Source organism: Oncorhynchus tshawytscha, linkage group LG02 (genome assembly GCF_018296145.1).
Source record: "Oncorhynchus tshawytscha isolate Ot180627B linkage group LG02, Otsh_v2.0, whole genome shotgun sequence".
In the NCBI taxonomy this organism is placed as follows: domain Eukaryota; kingdom Metazoa; phylum Chordata; class Actinopteri; order Salmoniformes; family Salmonidae; genus Oncorhynchus; species Oncorhynchus tshawytscha.
In genome coordinates, this window is record NC_056430.1 from 32,104,137 (window position 1) to 32,124,108 (window position 19,972).

Below are 19,972 nucleotides of genomic sequence, written 5' to 3' on the forward strand. Positions count from 1 at the left end.
TGTTTTTGACGAAAATAAAACGTGTGAGTGTGTCACTTTCACGGGGTTGGAGTAATAAAATGTTCGACTACTTAGGACATTGTCTCGAATCTAGGTTGTGCCTTTAGATTTGGAAAAAAATAACAACTAAGAAAGAATGTTTCCTTCTCAAACCCCAAACACCAGTCTGGTCTGTTTCCAAAGCGTTCCCCGAAGTCTCGCGATGTTGCGCCTCTGTGTTTCGAAACTGTGATTTTGTTATTGAATCAGAGATGGACGTTGGTGGTAATAGTGGTGGATTGATTATCAACAAACAGAGGGCTATGTTACCCAACAAAAGTAGGGGTGAATTTGTCCGTAATCAGAGAAAAGACTCGGAGGTAAGGAAGAAAAGTGATGGTTTATTGAAGTACGTTCTGCATCGTGTTTGTGCTGTCAACAATCCTAGCTAGAACTAGCTAAATTAGCAAATTTACTAGCCGATACCTGCTGCTAGCTAACGTTCATTTAATTATTGAGCCCCCAGTCCGTTTTTACCCATTACAACTGTTCTGAAGTATAGCGACCTCTCTGTAACAAAAATACGATATTAGAATGGTTATCCCTGAATTTGAAACTGCCACTTGTCCAACGTTAACCAGCTAACGTTAGTTTACTTTACCGACTAGTAACTACATTAGCTAGTTAGGTGGCTAGCTTAATAATGGACTAAATGAGCCTAACGTTACTCCTTTATAATCCAAGGATTTAACACGTTCTATTTAAATTAGAATTCTCTCTGGAAGCCAATACAGCAAAATAACCTGTGTGTCGAGTCTCACATAGCTAAATCCCTGCTCTCTACATAATCACATAAAAAATAATTTCACAATTGCAAAATACACACTTACTGTAAAATCAAATGTTATTTGTCACATACACCGAATACAACTAGTGTAGACTTTACCGTGTACATGTAAGAACCCTTCCCAACAATGTAGATTTTTTAAATTAAAATGGTAACGCTGTGTGCCAGCCACCCTCTTGAATTTACTCATATTACACTACTAGAACATTGAGTAAACACGAGGAATAAAACAAAGTACACACAAAAATGTAGCTATATACAGGGAGTACCAGTACCAGATTAATGTGCAGATGTACGAGGTACAGTGCTTTCGGCAAGTATTGAGGTCAAACGCTCCCAAACACTTCAGTGAACAGGCCTTTCTAATTGACCTGGCCTGGGTATCCTGGAAGGATATTGACCTCAACCTGGCAGTAGAGGATGTCTGGTTCTTTAAAAATGCTTTCCTCACCATCTTAAATAAACCTGCCCCATTTCAAAAAAAGGTAGAACTAAGAACAGATATAGCCCTTGGTTCACTCCAGCTTTGACCTTCCTTGACCAGCACAAAACCATCTGTGGCGTACTGCATTCGCAACGAATGGACCCCGCGATATGCAACTTTTCAGGGAAGTCAGGAGCCAATATACACAGTCAGTTAGGAAAGCAAAGGCTAGCATTTTCAAACAGAAATTTGCATCCTGTAGCACTAATTCCAAAAGGTTTTGGGACACTAAAGTCTATGGAGAATAAGAGCACCTCCTCCCAGCTGCCCACTTCACTGCGGCTAGGAAACACTGTCACCTCCGATAAATCTGTAATCTGTAATAAGCATTTTTCTACGGCTGGCCATGCTTTCCACCTGGCTACCCTTACCCCGGGTCAACAGCTCTGCACCCCCCGCAGAAACTTGCTCAAGTCCCCCCGCTTCACTCAAATCCAGATAGCTGATGTTCTGAAAGAGCAACAAAATCTGGACCCCTACAAATCAGCTGGGCTAGACAATCTGGACCCTCTCTTTTAAAATTATCCGCAGAAATTGTAGCAACCCCTATTACTAGCCTGTTCAACCTCTCTTTCTTATCGTCTGAGATCCCTAAAGATTGGAAAGCTGCCGCGGTCATCCCCCTCTTCAAAGGGGGAGACACTCTAGACCCAAACTGCTACAGACCTATATCTATCCTACCCTGCCTTTCTAAAGTCTTTGAAAGCCAAGTTAACAAACAGATCACCGACCATTTTGAATCCCACCGTACCTTCTCCACTATGCAATCTGATTTCGAGCTGGTCATGGGTACACCTCAGCCTCACTCAAGGTCCTAAACGATATCATAACCGCCATGGATAAAAGACAATACTGTGCAGCCATGTTCATCGGCCTGGCTAAGGCTTTCGACTCGGTCTATCGCCGCATTCTTATCAGCATACTCAATAGCATTGGTTTCTCAAATGACTGCCTCACCTGGTTTACCAACTACTTCTCAGATAGAGTTCAGTGTGTCAAATCGTAGGGCCTGTTGTCCGGATCTCTGGCAGTCTCTATGGCGGTGCCACAGGGTTCAATTCTCGGGACGACTCTTTTCTCTGTATATATATCAATGATGTCGCTCTTGCTGCTGGTGATTCTCTGATCCACCTCTACGCAGACAACACAATTTTGTATACATCTGGCCCTTCTTTGGACACTGTTAACAAACCTCCAAACGAGCTTCAATGTACAATACTTCTTCCGTGGCCTCCAACTGCTCTTAAATGCTAGTAAAACTAAATGCATGATCTTCAACCAATCCCCGCCCGCCAAGCATCACTACTCTGGACGGTTATGACTTAGAATATGTGGACAACTACAAATACCTAGGTGTCTGTTTAGACTGTAAACTCTCCTTCCATACTCACATTAAGCATCTCCAATCCAAAATTAAATCTAGAAACGGCTTCCTATTTCGCAACAAAGCCTCCTTCCCTCATGCTGCCAAACATACCCTCGTAAGACTGATTATCCTACTGATCCTTGACTTCGGCGATGTCATTTACAAACTAACCTCAAACTCTACTCAGCAAGTTGGATGCAGTCTATCACAGTGCCATCTGTTTTATCTACAAAGCCCCATATACTACCCACCACTGCGACCTGTATGCTCTCGTTGGCTGGTCCTCGCTACATATTCGTCGCCAAACCCACTGACTCCAGGTCATCTACAAGTCTGATCGGTAAAGCCCCGCCTTATCTCAGCTCACTGGTCACCATAGCAACACCCACCCGTAGCACGTGCTCCAACAGGTATATCTCACTGGTCATCCCCAAAGCCAACACCTCCTTTGGCCACCTTTCTTTCCAGTTCTCTGCTGCCAATGACTGGAACAAATTGCAAAAATCGCTGAAGTTGGAGACCCTGTCAGAGCAGCTTACCGATTGCTTTAGCTATACACAGCCCATCTGTAAATAGCCCACCCAACTACCTCATCCCCATATTGTTTTTTTGTTGCTCTTTTGCACCCCAGTATCTCTACTTGCACATCATCATCTGCACATCTATCACTCCAGTGTTAATGCTAAATTGTAATTATTTTGCCACTATGCCCTATTTATTGTGGTACCTCCCTAATCTTAATACATTTGCACACACTGTATATAGATTTTTCTATTGTGTTATTGGCTGTACGTTTGTTTATCCCATGTGTAACTGTGTTGTTTTTGTCGCACTGCTTTGCTTAATCTTGGCCAGGTCACAGTTGTAAATGAGAACTTGTTTCCAACTGGCCTACCTGGTTAAATAAAGTTGAAATAAAAATCACGTTGCGTTACAGCCTTATTCTAAAATTGATTACTTTTATTTTTTTCCTCTTCAAATTACACACAATACCCCATAATGACAAAGCTAAAACAGGTTTTTAGAAGTGTTTGCACATTTATTTAAAATAAAAAACAAATACCTTATTTCCTTAAGTATTCAGACCCTTTGCTATGAGTCTTGAAATTGAGCTCAGGTGCATCCTGTTTCCATTGATCACCCTTGAGATGTTTCTACAACTTGATTGTCCACTTATGGTAAATTCAATTGATTGGACATGATTTGGAAAGGCATACACCAGTCTATTCCCATGGTTGGCAGTGCATGTCAGAGCAAAAACCAAGCCATGAGGTCAAAGGAATTGTCCTTAGAGCTTTGAGACAGGATTGTGTCGAGGCACAGATCTGTAGAAAGGTACCAAAATGTTTTTGCAGCCTTGAAGGTCCCCAAAAACTCTGTGGCCTCCATCATTCTTAAATGGAACAAGTTTGGGACCACCAACAGTCTTCCTAGTGCTGGCCGCCCGGCCAAACTGAGCAATCGGGGGAGAAGGGCCTTTGTCAGGGAGGTGCCCAAGAACCCGATGATCACTCTGACAGAGCTCCAGGGTTTCTCTGTTTAGATGAGAGAACCTTCCAGAAGAACAACCACCTCTGCAGCACTCCATGAATCAGGCCTTTATGGTAGTGGCCAGACGGAAGGAAGCCACTCCTCAGTAAAAGGCACTTGATAGCCCGCTTGGAGTTTGCCAAAAGGCACCTAAAACACTCTCAGACCATGAGAAACAAGATTCTCTGGTCTGATGAAACAAAGATTGAATTATTTGGCCTGAATGCCAAGTGTCACTTCTGGAGGAAACCTGGAACCATCCCTACGGTGAAGCATGGTGGTGGCAGCGTCAAGCTGTGGGGATGTTTTTCAGTGGCAGGGACTGGGAGACTAGTTAGGCTTGAGGGAATGATGAACGGCGCAGTCCAAGGGATCTGCTAAGAAGAATGTGAGAAACTCCCCAAATACAGGTGTGCTATACATACAGGTGTGCTATACAGGTGTGCTTTGCATCAACAAAGTACTGAGCCAAGGGTCTGAATACTTTTTTATATTTAATACATTTGCTAAAATTTCTAATAACCTGTTTTTGCTTTGTCATTATGTGGTATTGTGTGCAGATTGAGGAGAAAAAAACGAAACAATTTAATCCTTTCAGAATGCACTGTATTTGTGTCTGTGCTCCAACACAGGGCTTCTCCGAGTCTCCAGACCTTGAGTTTGAGTATGCAGATACAGACAAGTGGTCTGCTGAACTGTCAGGTGAGGTATTACTGGACACTCCTTATTGCTTTTAAATACTGACCTCTGTGACAGGTTCTCTTGCGAATTTGGTACCAGCTATGCCTACATCTCTTCTCCAGAGCTATACAGTTACACTGAAGGACCAGAATTTCTTCTCAACAGAAAATGCTTTGAGGAGGAATTCCGAACTCATGGTATGCACCTTTTCAACTTGAATGCATTGTCTTCCTCAAGTGTGGTTATACAGTACCTCTTACTGAGAGTGTTTTGCTCCTGCCCTGTCTCAGTGTCTGACAAGAAATGGACCGAGCTGGATGTGGCTCAACACAGAGCTCACGCCATGCGTCTACTTGACGGCCTGGAGGTGATCACCAGGGAGAAGAGGCTGAAGGTGTCTAGGGCAATCCTCTACATGGTTCAGGGTAAGTCCTCAGCAGGTTTAGTAGCCTGCTGTGACTAAAGAAGCCTGGGAAGAGACAGCTGTTTCCGTATGTTTTTATAGTGATGCAGTAAGCAAACAGTGTTTCAGCACTAAAGTCATGTTTCCCACCTGTGGCTCTACAGGGACATTTGCGGAGTGCAGCTCTGAGGCAGAAGTGCAGCACTGGATGAGGTATAACATCTTCCTGCTGCTGGATGTTGGCACCTTCACGGCCCTTGTGGAGCTGCTCAACATGGAGGTTGAGTAAGTTGGAACTACAAATCAGTGAGATGTCATTGTTTTTGGGAGGAGTTTCTTTGCTACACAAAATGTGGTCAAAATCAGGTTGCTGATTCTTTCTTTCCTCTTTTCAACCCCTCTCTCTCTCTCACAGTAACAGTGCTGCCTGTAGCAGTGCAGTCAGAAAGCCAGCAATCTCCTTGGCTGACAGCACAGACCTCAGGTAAGATTAGACACTGACTTTCCTGCAGCTCTATATAGTTAAACACCAGTGTATGGGAGTCCCCCTCTGATGCTGGGGTGTTTTTCTGGTTCCCCAGGGTGCTGCTCAACATCATGTATCTGATGGTGGTGACCATCCAGCAGGAGGACCCAGCCGACTCACCTGAGTGGAGGGGCACCAGGGAGACCTTTAAAACAGAGCTGGGTAGGAGTGTGTGTTTCTATTAGATAGAAGGGTTTTGTCAAGGACTAGTTTATAACTAGTCTTTTCTATTTCCCTTCTCTCTCCCAGGCTCTCCTCTGTACAACAACGAGCCCATCTCTGTCATGCTCTTTGGCATGGTGACGAAGTTCTGCAGTGGTCACGCCCCCCACTTCCCCATGAAGAAGGTTCTGATGCTGCTGTGGAAGAGCATACTGGTGAGAGAGAGATTTTATCATATTTCGTGGATTTTGGCTTGCATATCCAATTTACAACATGTACTCTCCTCTGCCCCAGTTCACCCTCGGGGGGTTTGAGCAGCTCCAGAACATTAAGGTGCGTAAGCGGGAGGAGCTTCGCCTGCCCCCCCTCCCAGAGGACAGCATCCGGGTCATCAGGAGCATGAGGGCAGCCTCGCCCCCCGCATCTGCCTCTGACCTCATCGAACAGCAGCAGAAAAGGGCACGCCGTGAACACAAGGTAACCTCTACCACGTCTCAATGCGGCACACAAAAGTTACGCCTCCCCTGTTTAACACCTGCTCAATGTACTATTGTGTAAGGCTTATTTGAAAAATACTCCTCCTCTCTTACAGTCCCTAATAAAACAGGACAACCTGGACGCCTTCAATGAGAAGGACCCCTACAAGTCAGATGAACCTCGTGAAGATGAGGACGACAACGATGACAATGACAACTCCATGGAGGCGGAGCCTTTTCCCATGGAACGGGATGAGGTCATGCCCCCACCCATCCTACACCCCACCTCAGAGAGGGTGAACTTCCCCAAGGGCCTGCCTTGGGCCCCCAAAGTCAGGTACAGTCCGGGGCTGAATGAGACATCAGGGAGACATTTGCTACAGATTAGTGCTGTTTCTATAGATGTGCTTTGTTATTTTATGTGTCTTGTATAGGGTTCCTAAAGTTTATGACTAGAGTTTTGTTTAATGCTTTTACAGGGAAAAGGACATAGAACATTTCCTGGAATCAAGTAGAAGCAAATTTATCGGCTATACGCTTGGAAAGTAAGTTCAGTTGGTGTCTTTTTTTCATTAATAGAGATTAAATCTTCTAGAGATTTAATCCATTTTAATGTCGTTTCTTTTCGAGGATCCTTGACCTAGATTTCATGGTTATTTCTGTATTTGTATTGCAGTGACACAGATACAGTTGTCGGCCTACCCAGACCCATCCATGAAAGCATCAGAACCTTGAAGCAGGTTATATTATACAGTACTCAACAAGTCTCAAACATTGTGAAACATGGAGACATTTTCTAGATATTGCATAATATTGCTGCATTATGCCTGAAAGAGAGCCATTCTCCAGTTGGGCTGGTCCCTGACGCACCTTTCCCAGTCAGATGGATAAACAGTGGTGAAAGTACTCTATGTAAGATGGCCGACTATTACTAATGTGATAATTAGATTGGAAACTCATAATTTAGGCTAATAATACAACTCAATCATTGTTTGCAAAAAAATACTGTTCAATGCAGCACATTGAGGCTATAGGCCTCTTGTTGGCCTTTTATAAACACATTTCATGCAATTCTACTGTACTTTATATGAATGGAGACATTAGCAGAATTGTTCTTTAATACTACAAAAATTACACGGTATCCTACTCTTACACTGACAAACAGATCAATGAAAACGTTGTTTCTTCCATATAATCGGCCAATGATAAGGGGAGACACATAAAATATGACGTCCATCTAACCTGGAGGAGGGAAATTATTGTTCAAAAACAAACAAAAGTGGCACTGACCCAATGATAAAGACAGTGAATATGCACACTCACTGGGGATATGACCGATGTTCTCAGCTAGTGCCAATAAGATACGAGGCTACTTACTGGTCGCTCAATTAAGTTGAGAATTTTTAAACTAAAAGACAGATTAAAATCTTTGTCATCTCTTTACAGCGATAGCTATTTGCTTCCCAAACTGTTTTTCCGCAATTGTATTTTTTAATGTTGCGATATGCTTGGCTAAATCTCTCTGCCTTTCACTGACAGTCGCAACTCAACAGTCATCTCTATTTGATACTTGCCTTCTGCGTTGCCCAAATTGCGGGCCTTCCGACTGTAGGCTATGTGATTTAAAATAATCCACACTCCATCACACGTGTCCACTTGGACAGAGACTGAGTAAGCCGAAGGGCTGTCTGGTGTCCTGCCATCTAGCAACCTGACCCTAGCAACCGATCAGTGGCCTGGTCACAGATGTCACTGGGATTTTGAGGGGCAGGTTTATTAACACTAGAACCACTGGGTCTCAAGGGGCCCTCCTTCAAGCTACTAATAACGTTATAACAGTGTAATTAATACATTCTATTTATGCTATCGTAAAAATAATGATTTGGTTGTGTTTATGAATGTCTTATGTAACATTTGAAAACTTTTTGTTGGATGGTACAGTAACTGAATAAGGTTGGGAACCATTGAGATAAACTAATGGAAATACTATAGTTGTATACTTTTTTCTTCTTCTTTTTTTAAGACTCCAATCTGTTTTGTTTTTTTTAGTTATCAAAATTCTCAACTTAATTGTGAATTTTACCAGTAGGCCTATGGTCTCATGATTCTTCTAAAGTATCCCTAGTGGTCTTAGTACCCCTGTTTGGGACCACAGGTTTATCTTACTGTAGGCTATATGTAAAAACACAAATTCAAGTTTTCATTTTATTTGTGAATTGCGTTTGTTACAACTATGAAATAGAACACATATATGTGTTGAAAAGCCCTAACAGCTTCTTTTTATAACAACAAAATAAGAAAAGTATCCTACCCCAACCATCAAGGTGCACGGTCTAATGGAAAGCATCAGTAGCCTAAACATCATTATAAGTGCTAAGTGTGCTTGATAAATAGTGAAAATCATCACAAAAGCAATAATGGGGGGAAAGCCATTAAAAAAAGGACATGCACTAAACTGGTTATAAGTCCAGTTCTGTTTGTGAATTAAGATTTAAACAACTGTGTTATAGATTTATTTTAGGAAAAGTCGAGGACGGATGGGGCATGACTTAAAAAATGTCAGAAATAAAATAATGAAAGTCATGAGCAGTCTAAATGACCGCTATAGCAATTCTATAGTGTTAACCCCCAGTCTCTCTGGCAGCATCGGGGGATGGGTGGAGTGAGCTGTGATAAGAGCACCACTGGCAGTGGGAATTCTTTACAATGACAGTTGTTTCTATTTCCTTGCAGCATAAGTACATCTCTATAGCTGAGATTCAGATTGCCAAGGAGGATGAGTTTCAGAAAACTCCACTGTCAGGGGTGAGTGCCATTGCATATCACTGAAATGTATGTTGGAATATCACTGTCCTAGAGAAAGGGCGATGTGTTTTAATTTAAAAAACATTATTTTGCATGTTTTGTGTTTGTTTATAGGGGGAAGAGGATGTGGAGATGTGCTCCACTGAGCTGCTATACCAGGGCATTCTTCCCAGCTTGCCTCAGTACATGGTGAGTGTTCTGCTCCTCTTGTATACTGAATCTAGGTCTCCAGTGCATTTCTATGACCTCTAACCCTTGGCAGAATTGACCTGTGACTCTTCTCCCTCTCAGATTGCCCTGCTGAAGATCCTGCTAGCTGCTGCCCCCACCTCCAAGGCCAAGACAGACTCCATCAACATCCTGGCAGATGTGCTACCTGAAGAGATGCCGTGAGTCAATTGTTTGATTTGAAAGGGGGCTGTATTCTGTTGAGTTCCAACTGAAAGGGTTTTATTATTTGAATACTGTATCTGCAGGACCACGGTGCTCCAGAGCATGAAGCTTGGTGTGGATGTTAACCGCCACAAGGAGATCATTGTTAAGGCCATCTCTGCCATCCTGCTGCTGCTGCTCAAACACTTCAAACTCAATCACGTCTACCAGGTACTGGCAACCGACACTCAACCACTACCACCACATACAGGCAAACTCTCAAAACCCTGAATTAGCCTCATCTACCAAGTATTGATAACCATTTAATAGGAGTGGTCATTTCTCACAAGCACCATACACTTGTGAGTGGCCTTCCCTTACCCTTCTGTTTCTTTTTATTTATTTAATTTGACAGTTTGAGTACATGGCTCAGCACCTGGTGTTTGCCAACTGTATTCCTCTCATTCTCAAGTTCTTCAACCAGAACATAATTTCTTACATCACAGCCAAGAACAGGTACGTTGGGGAATTTGAGCCATTCCAAGACTCTGATTATCTGAGACCCTTTTAGTAATCACCTCTCATTCTCTTTCCTGCAGTATTTCTGTGCTGGACTTCCCATACTGTGTGGTGCATGAGCTCCCTGAACTTACTGCAGAGAGTTTGGTAAGTTTCACACTCCTTCCCTCACATAAATAAAATACTGATTGTAATATCTGAACTCAAAACGCCTGGGCAATGTTTTTGTAGAAGGGGGACACACCATTGTACCTAATGGAAATGTTACAGTAGTCAAAGGTTGGAGGTGAGGTGTTGTTACCCAATGGTTGGTTTGTCTGTGTTCTACAGGAGGCTGGCGACAACAACCAGTTCTGCTGGAGGAACCTGTTCTCCTGTATCAACCTGTTGAGGATCCTCAACAAGCTGACCAAGTGGAAGCACTCCAGAACCATGGTGAGGGCGAGACCCACCCAACCAAAACAATACAGTTACTCTTATTCACTAGGACAGACATCAATCTGGGATTATTTTATGTCATAATTGCATACCTTGTACTTCTCTGTCAGATGCTGGTGGTGTTCAAATCTGCTCCCATATTGAAGAGGGCGTTGAAGGTTAAACAGGCCATGATGCAGCTGTACGTCCTCAAGCTGCTCAAAGTGCAAACCAAGTACCTGGGCCGCCAGTGGAGGAAGAGCAACATGAAGACCATGTCTGCCATATACCAGAAGGTCCGCCATCGCCTCAATGACGACTGGGCCTACGGTAATGGTGAGTCACATTCAACACCAAAATCAACCCACAAAGTGTCCATTGTGTTTTTCAGTCAGTGATTTGATATGATGATTGATAGCCTCATATTTCCCCACAGTGACTGTGAACTGTTAAGTGTAAGCACCCTATGTAGCTTGGGGTATGAGAACCCCAAGTAATGAGCTTCTATGTTTCTTTGATGGCAGACCTGGATGCGCGGCCCTGGGACTTCCAGGCAGAGGAGTGTGCTCTGCGCGCCAACATTGAGCGCTTCAACAGCCGCCGCTACGACAACAACCAGAGGAACCCTGACTTCCTGCCCGTGGACAACTGCCTGCAGAGCGTTCTTGGACAGCGCGTCGACCTGCCGGAGGATTTCCAGATGAACTATGACCTCTGGCTAGAGCGAGAAGTCTTCTCCAAGCCCATATCCTGGGAGGAGCTTCTGCAATGATAACAGGGCTGGGTGGTGGTGGGAGGTGGTGCTATAGGAAGGTTTTCTGAACACACCTCCCCAAGGTGGCAACACTAGTCTACATCTCCACATCGTTTAGTGCTGAAAAAGCATACGTGTTACAGCAGTCATAGAGCACTGCATTTGTTTCTGAAAATTACGCAGACAAGAGTCCCCATAACAAACATGATCCTTGTGTTGTTACCTCATGCAGAGAAAATAACAGTCAGTAAGGGATATTCAAGAGTTAGAGGGTCAACAGCTAAGTCACCTAAATGTGGACCTTGCGCATTAGCATTACCCCTTCACAGTTGGATCAATCATTTATAATATCTGAATCCAGGCACTAGATAACTCGTAAAAAAAAAAAGTGCAAATAGGGGGTGCTTATATTTGTCCTGTTTCACACATGTACAAGTGTGTAACCTGTACAAGCGTGTGGTGAAATGGAAATGTGTTTTTTTGCATATCCCATTTGGAGAGTGGTGTCACGCATGGCCAAGGTGAACCAGGTCTTGATTTACCCCATGTAGAGCCTTTTCTAGTTTTCAACTGGACCTTTACAGAGTGATATAGGTTTTATCAGCCTTGTTCAACCTCCATGGTTGGGGATGTAAACCCTTTGTATTCTGTTACTTACACACAACTCTACACATCCAGCCTGCCATGATGCCACTCCCCTGGCTGTCGGAGCAGTACTCTGCCCTTCAAGCACTATAGTACACTATTATAACCCTTAGGAAGTACAAAATAAAGTGTGTGTGTGGAAGAGAGATTGTGAGGGAAGGGTTGCTTGAGTGTGTTTGTGTGTGTGTGTACAGTATGTCTTATGGTTACTGATATAACCCCCTGTTGACCAGGCTTTTGATGTTCCATTAGTACTCTTCTCACTGAGTGACCGTTGGCTTGTATGAATCACACACCTCTATCAACCATGGTGGAGACAATTTAGATTGGTATTAAGACATTTTAATGGAATTTACAGCCTAATGTTGTAACCTAAAGCAACAGGAACTCATGTTGCCCACTACACAACCGTATTGGCTGAGAACTTGGGAAACAAATCATAATTTTGTGTGTGTGTGCACAGTATGTTTGAGAGAGTGAGGCAAGAAAGTGGTTCTCACTCACTCTTCACTAGCTAATGTTTTTTTTTTTTTTACTCAAGAACAATTATGCCCACCTGCTAACTCCTCATTTCTAAGATAATTGTATAGTTGCGTTGTGCTTATACTAATTTACCACCGCTATTGCTTTTTTTGTGTTAGGTTTTATTTATTTGCACCAAAGACGAAACCGTACAGATAAAACAAAGAATGGTAGAAACTGTGTGCAGGAGAGGTTGGAAGCCCAAAAGGGCTTTTATGAAAAATATAAGTACATAAATATAAGTACATAAAATAAAGTATGTTCCATCAGTTAAACAAAGCATATTAATTATAATTGAACATGATATACTCATTATACAAGACTATGTGTGTGTGCATCTGTGTGAGAGTTAGACATGGAGTGGATTATTGGGTAGTTTGGTTCATCAGGCGGACCCCCAGTCTTCGCTTGAACGTATTGATGGATGATGAGGTTTGGCAATGTGAACATAAGAATTCCAGAGTATGGTACCTCTGTATCTGATAGAGAATTCTCTATGTGAGGCAGTGGGGAGGGTGAAGGTTATCGCAGTGTCTTGCATTATGTAGATGGATTTCAGGATTTCCAGGGAGAATCCGTTAACAGGTTTAGGTAAACTGTCTGGGAGGTATATGTAGATGAAAGTGCATAATTGGCGTACCTTAATGTTGTAAATAGACAGGATATTGAGTTTCTTAAACAAAGGTGCAGATGGAGCCAGGTAATTAGAGGAGGTGGCTAGACTTGCAAATGTATTTTATATGATGACTCATTTCTGTAGGTACGAGGCATATGTATCGGCCCAGAAGTTTTTACCGTAATGAGATATGGGTCAATTAAGCTATAGTATAGAGTTAGGAAGCAAGCCTGATGAACCAAACCATGTTTTTTTTCAACATTCTTTTATACACCAATTTTTCTACGATTTCTGAAAAACATAGTAGTACAGATATTGGGTGATGAATTGTAAAAGATCTTGGATCCCCAGATTTTATAGAGGGTGGGATAACTTTGGCAATTACACTTTTTTTAGGAACAATACCAGTTTGCATTGATTTGGTGAAGATATACCTTAGAGGCTCAGTAATCAAGGAAGACACTGATTTCACCAGAGAGGCACCAATCTCATGACCTGCTGCTGATATCTTTGTTTCCAATTACCTCCATTACAGCAGAAGGATCAAACTGGAGCATAGAAGGGAAATGCCACTTCATGTAATCTAAGTGGTTTTCTAAATTGTATTTGACAGAGAGGAACCCACATTCACAAAAACATTAAATTCACATGAAATAACATCAGAATCACTCTAGGTATTATTTCCAACAATAAATTGAGATGGAATAGTTCTAGATGCCATTTTCTTTTTCAATAGTTCCAAGTTGACTTGATTTTATTTAAGCATTCTTGAAATGTGTTGGTAAAATATATTTTGGGGGATATCTGAAGTAGGTGAGTAAATTTGTTCTTATACTTTTTGTAAATTGTAGAATTTAGAAGAGGGATTTGTGAGAAACCTTTTTATACAACTTTTTTTTAACCGAGGATATTTTGAGACCGGTTGTAAAACCAAGGTTTCCAGAACCCTTCTGCTGCTCTCTTACGTGGGTTAACTAAGGTAGTGAATTACAGAATTAAAAGATGTGAGAAAAGTCTGGCAAGCAGACTCCACATCTGCCTGATTTATTATAATGGTTATTGAAGAGAGAATCTAAAATGGAGAAATGTAATTATGACATCGTATGACTTTAGGATGTTGGAAAAACCCTTATTTATCATGTCAATATGTTTAGCATTGTATGTCTTTATACATACTGTATATATTACTATTTTTTTGCTTTATTTATACACAATGATAACAGAATAAGACTAAGCAATAAATAAACCTTGATTTACTTACTCTTTCAGTACTCTCTTGAAGGTTTTGAAATCCTCCCATTTGGCTTCAGTTCAGACTCACCACTCCCTCTCAGCTCTCAAACATACCATGAAACCACAAGGCGTGCCTTTTCACAGAATCAAAACTGTTCTCTTCCTGTCGGAAAAGAAAGACCAACATGTTATAGTTTGTTCTCAGATATGGCTGTGTCTCGCATATCTGTCAGGAAGGACCACCTCAGCTGTCCACTCTGCCAGGAGGTGCTCAGTAATCCAGCTGCTATTCCCTGTGGACACAGTTTCTGCATGATCTGTATCCAGGACTTCTGGGACAATGAAGAAAAGGGTGATCGTTTCTGCAGCTGCCCTGAATGCCAAGATTCCTTTCAGCTGAGGCCTATCCTGATCAAGAACATTGTTCTGGCTGAAATGGTAGAAGGAATGAAGAAGTCCAAGTGTGGAAATAATGTGGGTTCTGGCGGTAAGCGCAGACCTGTTGAAGACGGTCAGGAGGCAGGCCCTTCGCCCAGTCATGCTCTGGGTTGGGCCAGACCCACGAAGATACCCAAAACCACTAGAGTCTCAGAGGTACCGAAGAGCAGAGTATGTCCTATACATGGCAGACTGCTGGAGATTTACTGCTGTGATGATGATCAATGCATCTGCCCTCTATGTGCCCTGGTTGAGCATAAAGCACATAAAAAAATTTTGGCGAAAGAGGGACGGAAAAGGAAGCAGGTACTGACCTTTATCTCAAATCTGGCGCTTCGAGTATCCCAAAGGTTATGTGTATAATTCTCAGTTGATCCCTTAGTGATTCAATTCAAATAAGTATGTAAATAACACTTCATTACCGTGTGCGTTCCAAGATTTATGAGGTTATTATTGGTTTGACCTTGTAAATATTTAATCTGCAGATAAATTTGCCCCCCACAGGAACAGCTCCAGGACATTAAGAAGGAATCCAAGCAGAGGATCAAAATGAGGGAACAGGAGCAGAAGGACCTAAGAGAGAACATAAAGAGGGTTAAGGTGGGTATACAGTAGATCAGACAAGGAAGTCAATATAGTTATTTACAATGCTCTCTGGACAAACCCAACTATAATAGTAACATAGCAGCAAGGCCACAGTCTCCTTCCTAACTCATGGGTGTGTACTGCCCCAGGTGGCCCACACTGACAGATTTTAATGACCAATGTGTTTCAAAATTCTAAAGGCACATTTGAGCTACAGTGTCTTTTGATGCAGGTGTATGGTAACAATTGAATAACATGAGAGAAAAAAAGGAGAATTCTGCATGCTGCTCTTGCTAGTGTCACTGCTCTTTATTAAGCTTTACATATCGGCCTACAAGGCCTTCGTCAGACATTGCTCCACCTACATCCATTCAATGCACTGAAAGGGGTTGGAGTAATGTCAACATAAGGGTGCACATTAAAAACACTCCCAAAAGCTTTGACGAAGGCCCTGACATGTAATGCCAATGTGTTAACTTTATATGGCCTATTTAAAAACGTCCTGAAATTAAGAACAAACGTAAATCACTAAGTCTGTCCCTGACTGTATGTGTAACAGGAAGGTGGTAGGGCTGCTGAGGAGCACTGCGAGGGCGTTCTCTCTGGGCTGATCGACTCCCTCCAGAGGCACTACTCCACAGTGAGAGAGTTGATCTTGGCCCACGAGACAGCTGCAGTGGCTCAGGCTGAGAGCTCCCTGTGCAGAATGGAGAAAGACATGGCTGCCCTGAAGAGGAGAGACGCTGAGCTGGGGCAGCTCTCACAGACAGATGATGATATCCACTTCCTCCAGGTATGGTTAGTTGTATCACAGGCAGTGGTGTGTATTATTTACAGTGATGGCCTACACCTGCCAAAAACCGGACGACGCTGGGCCAATTGTGCGCCGCCCTATGGGACTCCCAATCAATGCCGGTTGCGATACAACCTGGATTGGAACCAGGGTGTTTGTAGTGACGCCTCAAGCAAAGAGATGCAGTGCCTGAGATCGCTGAGCCACTTTGGAGCCCTTTTAGGCCTATACAGTATATCACGGTCGCAAGGCATATGAATTAACAAGTTATAGAGCAAACAACACAATTCTCACAACACATAGGTTGCAATATGGCTCGTTTTGTTTTGGAGGGGGGGTGGCATGGCTTCCCCAGTGATTTTACCCACACACTGCTACTGATCACAGGCTGTAGTAGATAGATATAGGATCTGGTTCTGAGGTTCACAAGTGTATGCATGATGACATGGTGAATTTTCACAACTAATAATGATAACTCTATCATTTTCAAGTCTCTCTATCTCCCTCTCTATCATGAAAAAAGAGGTTGCCCTCTCTCTCTAACCTCCCAGAACCCCCTTACTTGTCCAGTGTCTCGACGGATCCACACCTCCCCTTTGAGGCCATAAGGAGTGCTGTCTCAGAGTTTGGGAATCGACTAGAGGCTTTCGCTGAGGAGGAAATCCGTACAGTGTCTCAAACTGGTCAGTTGAAGGGAGGTATACCGCAGACAGACGTACACATAGGCAGACAGACAGACCAATATACAATACATTTCTAAAGGATTTTATGATCTGTCTCAACAGTGGCTGGAAATGGAGGTTCCCAGTCTCCAGACCATAGAGTCATACCTGAGCAGCTTCCAGGTGAATCTTATCCTTCTTTTTATGTGTTATCCCAAGTGTTTCAGAAAATCAGTCACATTTTACTTGACCCTTAGTAATGAGAGTTTGTAATTAACAAGAACTTTAACCACAACTGAGCCTTTCTCCTGACCTACACAGTTATCAGTGCTGCACAGACCCCAGAGCCTACGACCAGAACAGAATTTCTACAGTGTGAGTCCTATGTTCTTTGTGTAACACATCGAATCTTCACTCAACCTTTACAACAGAAACATAGTAATAAAGAGATTTATTTTTAAACGGATCTGAACCAACCTCATGATAATGCTGTTTGAACATGATCATGTAGAGTTCAAAAAGTACTCGCACTCAAAACCATGAGAGGAATAATATCCCAAGGAGACCGAGATGCAAAAATAATAGAATTAATTTAGACCATGTTCAAAAGAATACAAAAAGTGAAAGTGTAAGGTGCTAATACATTTTTTTTTTAAAGAAACAGAGCATACGTTTCGGCCTTATGCCTTCATCAAGGACTAAACGTATGCTTTTCATTCTAGCCTGAGCGCTAACCCTCATACTGGCTTTCTATGAACATGGTCATGAACTTCATTTTACCATCGTCTTTGATCCTTCAGATGCTTGTGAGCTTACCTTGGACCCCAACACTGCCCACAAGGACCTCTCCCTCTCAGAGGACGGCAGAATGGTGAGATGGGATGCTAAAAAGCAGAAGGAACCGGTCCAACCTCACTCTGAGAGGTTTAACTACCGTCGCCAGGTGCTGTGCAAGAAGGGGCTTGAAGCTGAGCGCTGCTATTGGGAGGTGGAAGTGGTGGGGAACAAGGCTGAGATTGCCCTGGCCTATTGGGGCATAGACAGAAAATCAGTCTCTAAGAGATCCGCTTTTGGGGCCAGTGACCAATCCTGGAGCCTTGACCGTTCTAAAGGCTATTCTGTGTGCCACAACAGTGAAGGTGTTGCACTCTGTGCAACCCCCAGCCAGTGCAGATTAGGGGTTTACCTGCAATTTAAGGATGGCACCATAACATTTTATGAAGTCTCAGATAAGATGGAGTTACTCTACAGAACCAAGAAGTTCACATTCACTGAACCCCTCTACCCAGGGTTCTGGCTTGGGGAGGAGAGTTGCATCACACTATGTAATCTGAGGCATGAATGATTCTAACCATGAGAGTAAAACTAGGACATAGAGATCGGGTTGCAAAAATCTGGTAACTTTCCCCAAATTCCATGTTTGCCAGAAATCCAGGTTGGATAATGCCCAGAATCAGGAGGGAATAAGCAGGAAATCCACAATCCTCCAAACAGGATTTCTGGGAATCTTGGGAAAGTTACCAGATTTTTGCAACCCTATATAGAAAATAATATACTAGAAAGTGTAGACTGTGGATAGAAGTTCAAAATAAAGCTATATACATGGTATACATCCTGGATAACAGTTAAAAGGCTTTAGAATGCTGTTTTGGGGGATCATATCTTGGTTTTATTAGCTTGTAAACCTCTAAAATCAGCTTGTACCCTCTTTACATTTGTAATATCGACGTATTTGTAATATCTACTGAAACCTTTTTACATTTTTCATACAATTTTTATAAAAATAAAATCACGTAAATTAAGTGCTAAAGTGTTGTTTTATACAACTTTTATGACATACCTTTTCTGACTATTTCACACTAGAGGGCAGTGTCATGTCCCTTATACAGCAGGATGACATGAGAGGATGGGGTCATTAGTCCAGTAGTTACTGCTTTACACTTGCACTTTTCAAAGATTTAAAGTTTAGTCAATGTTAAAAATCAAGGAACTTGAAAAAAAAATTCAACCATTTGTACCTTAATTTAATTTAAATATTAATGTTCTTATTATTATATACTGTTAATGCTTACAATGAAGGTGAAAGTGACAGGGGTTGTTCACTGATGGAAAAATTTCCAGAAAACTGTCTTCCAAAGGTTGTTCTTTGCCACAGATTTGTGTTTGGATGTCCTACTTATTTTGAAATCAAATCAAGTTGAATAGAAACTTGGTAATAGGCAAAAATGTGGCTGTACCCCTAACTGTCAGAAGGAGTGGCACTTTGGAATGCAGACAGGGGCCTGCCTACAGGGTGGGCTACTGATAAATAAAAGGAAGGTTCATGATTTCTTCCCAAACTGAACTACCAAAAGAGAGAGAGGATAGCCTGCCCCAATGTGTTTTTGCTTTACCCCTGGGCCTAAAAAAAACGTTTTGAATCTTCTCAACAATTTTGGTGCAAACGAGGACCATAGACTAAACAACATTCCTTGACGTGCTATTGTCTCCACTCCAAGTCCTGATCTGCTCAATGTGTGTGTCCTCTCAGGGCCATACTTTGACCCACGCCATGACCTCATCCAAAACATGTCTACGGGAAGACTGGGACGGAAAACAGGATGTCAGGAAAAAGGTTGTGATCAATGTTGCTGGCATGCGTCATGAAACTTCCATGGCCACTCTCAAGAGCTTGCCCGGTACCCGTTTAGCTAAACTGATGGACCATTTTTTAAAAACCTTTATTTTACTAGGCAAGTCAGTTAAGAACAAATTCTTATTTTCAATGACGGCCCTGGAATGGTGGGCTAACTAACGGTCTAACCACTAGGCTACCCTGCCGACCATGACCTCACTGAATTATTATTAGACAGACATCCAGGTGTTTTCTCCAATGTTCTGAATTATTACAGAACCGGCAAGCTTCACTGTCCAACAGATGTCTGCGGTCCCCTTTTTGAAGAGGAGGTCGACGAGGCAGCTGTGGAACCTTGTTGCTGGATAACATTCTGCCAACATAGGGATGCTGAAGAGACCCTTGCAGCGTTCGGGCCATCTCATTCAAATGTGTGCCACAATGAAGAGTTTCCAGATCGATTCGATGTTGAAGACAACACAACAAATTCTCAGAGCTGCTTCAAAAGGTGGAAACCAAACAAATGTACTCTATTTGACAACC

At 42.5% G+C, this 19,972-nt stretch overlaps 2 protein-coding genes across 2 annotated transcripts; both read left to right on the top strand.

Annotated features, from left to right (window-relative positions):
• Window positions 1-187: 187 nt before the first annotated feature.
• Window positions 188-12,763, top strand: LOC112217803 (striatin-interacting protein 1 homolog). Its single transcript, XM_024378343.2, has 21 exons — window positions 188-359; window positions 4,839-4,908; window positions 5,010-5,084; window positions 5,178-5,312; window positions 5,455-5,575; window positions 5,706-5,774; window positions 5,872-5,978; window positions 6,066-6,193; window positions 6,273-6,455; window positions 6,571-6,791; window positions 6,934-6,999; window positions 7,131-7,194; window positions 9,188-9,259; window positions 9,374-9,448; window positions 9,551-9,648; window positions 9,736-9,862; window positions 10,047-10,147; window positions 10,231-10,297; window positions 10,481-10,585; window positions 10,699-10,903; window positions 11,092-12,763. The coding sequence occupies exons 1-21, from the start codon at window positions 252-254 to the stop codon at window positions 11,337-11,339; spliced, it is 2,445 nt and encodes an 814-aa protein (XP_024234111.1). The 5' UTR covers window positions 188-251; the 3' UTR covers window positions 11,340-12,763.
• A 1,633-nt stretch (window positions 12,764-14,396) lies between these two features.
• On the top strand, window positions 14,397-18,618 carry LOC112217806 (tripartite motif-containing protein 16-like protein). Its single transcript, XM_024378356.2, has 7 exons — window positions 14,397-15,081; window positions 15,280-15,375; window positions 15,920-16,153; window positions 16,677-16,836; window positions 16,939-16,998; window positions 17,137-17,190; window positions 17,616-18,618. Exons 1-7 carry the CDS (start codon window positions 14,545-14,547, stop codon window positions 18,158-18,160), a joined length of 1,686 nt encoding a protein of 561 aa, XP_024234124.1. The 5' UTR covers window positions 14,397-14,544; the 3' UTR covers window positions 18,161-18,618.
• The last annotated feature ends 1,354 nt before the right edge of the window (window positions 18,619-19,972 follow it).

Excerpts from the sequence above, each read along its gene's own strand:
- LOC112217803 (XM_024378343.2), top strand. The coding sequence starts at position 252 with ATGGACGTTGGTGGTAATAGTGGTGGATTGATTATCAACAAACAGAGG. Across the intron at positions 7,195-9,187 it reads GCATCAGAACCTTGAAGCAG|CATAAGTACATCTCTATAGC; the intron begins GTTATATTATAC and ends ATTTCCTTGCAG. Across the intron at positions 9,649-9,735 it reads GTGCTACCTGAAGAGATGCC|GACCACGGTGCTCCAGAGCA; the intron begins GTGAGTCAATTG and ends CTGTATCTGCAG.
- LOC112217806 (XM_024378356.2), top strand. The coding sequence starts at position 14,545 with ATGGCTGTGTCTCGCATATCTGTCAGGAAGGACCACCTCAGCTGTCCA. Across the intron at positions 16,154-16,676 it reads ATGATATCCACTTCCTCCAG|AGGTTGCCCTCTCTCTCTAA; the intron begins GTATGGTTAGTT and ends TCATGAAAAAAG. Across the intron at positions 16,999-17,136 it reads CATACCTGAGCAGCTTCCAG|TTATCAGTGCTGCACAGACC; the intron begins GTGAATCTTATC and ends TGACCTACACAG.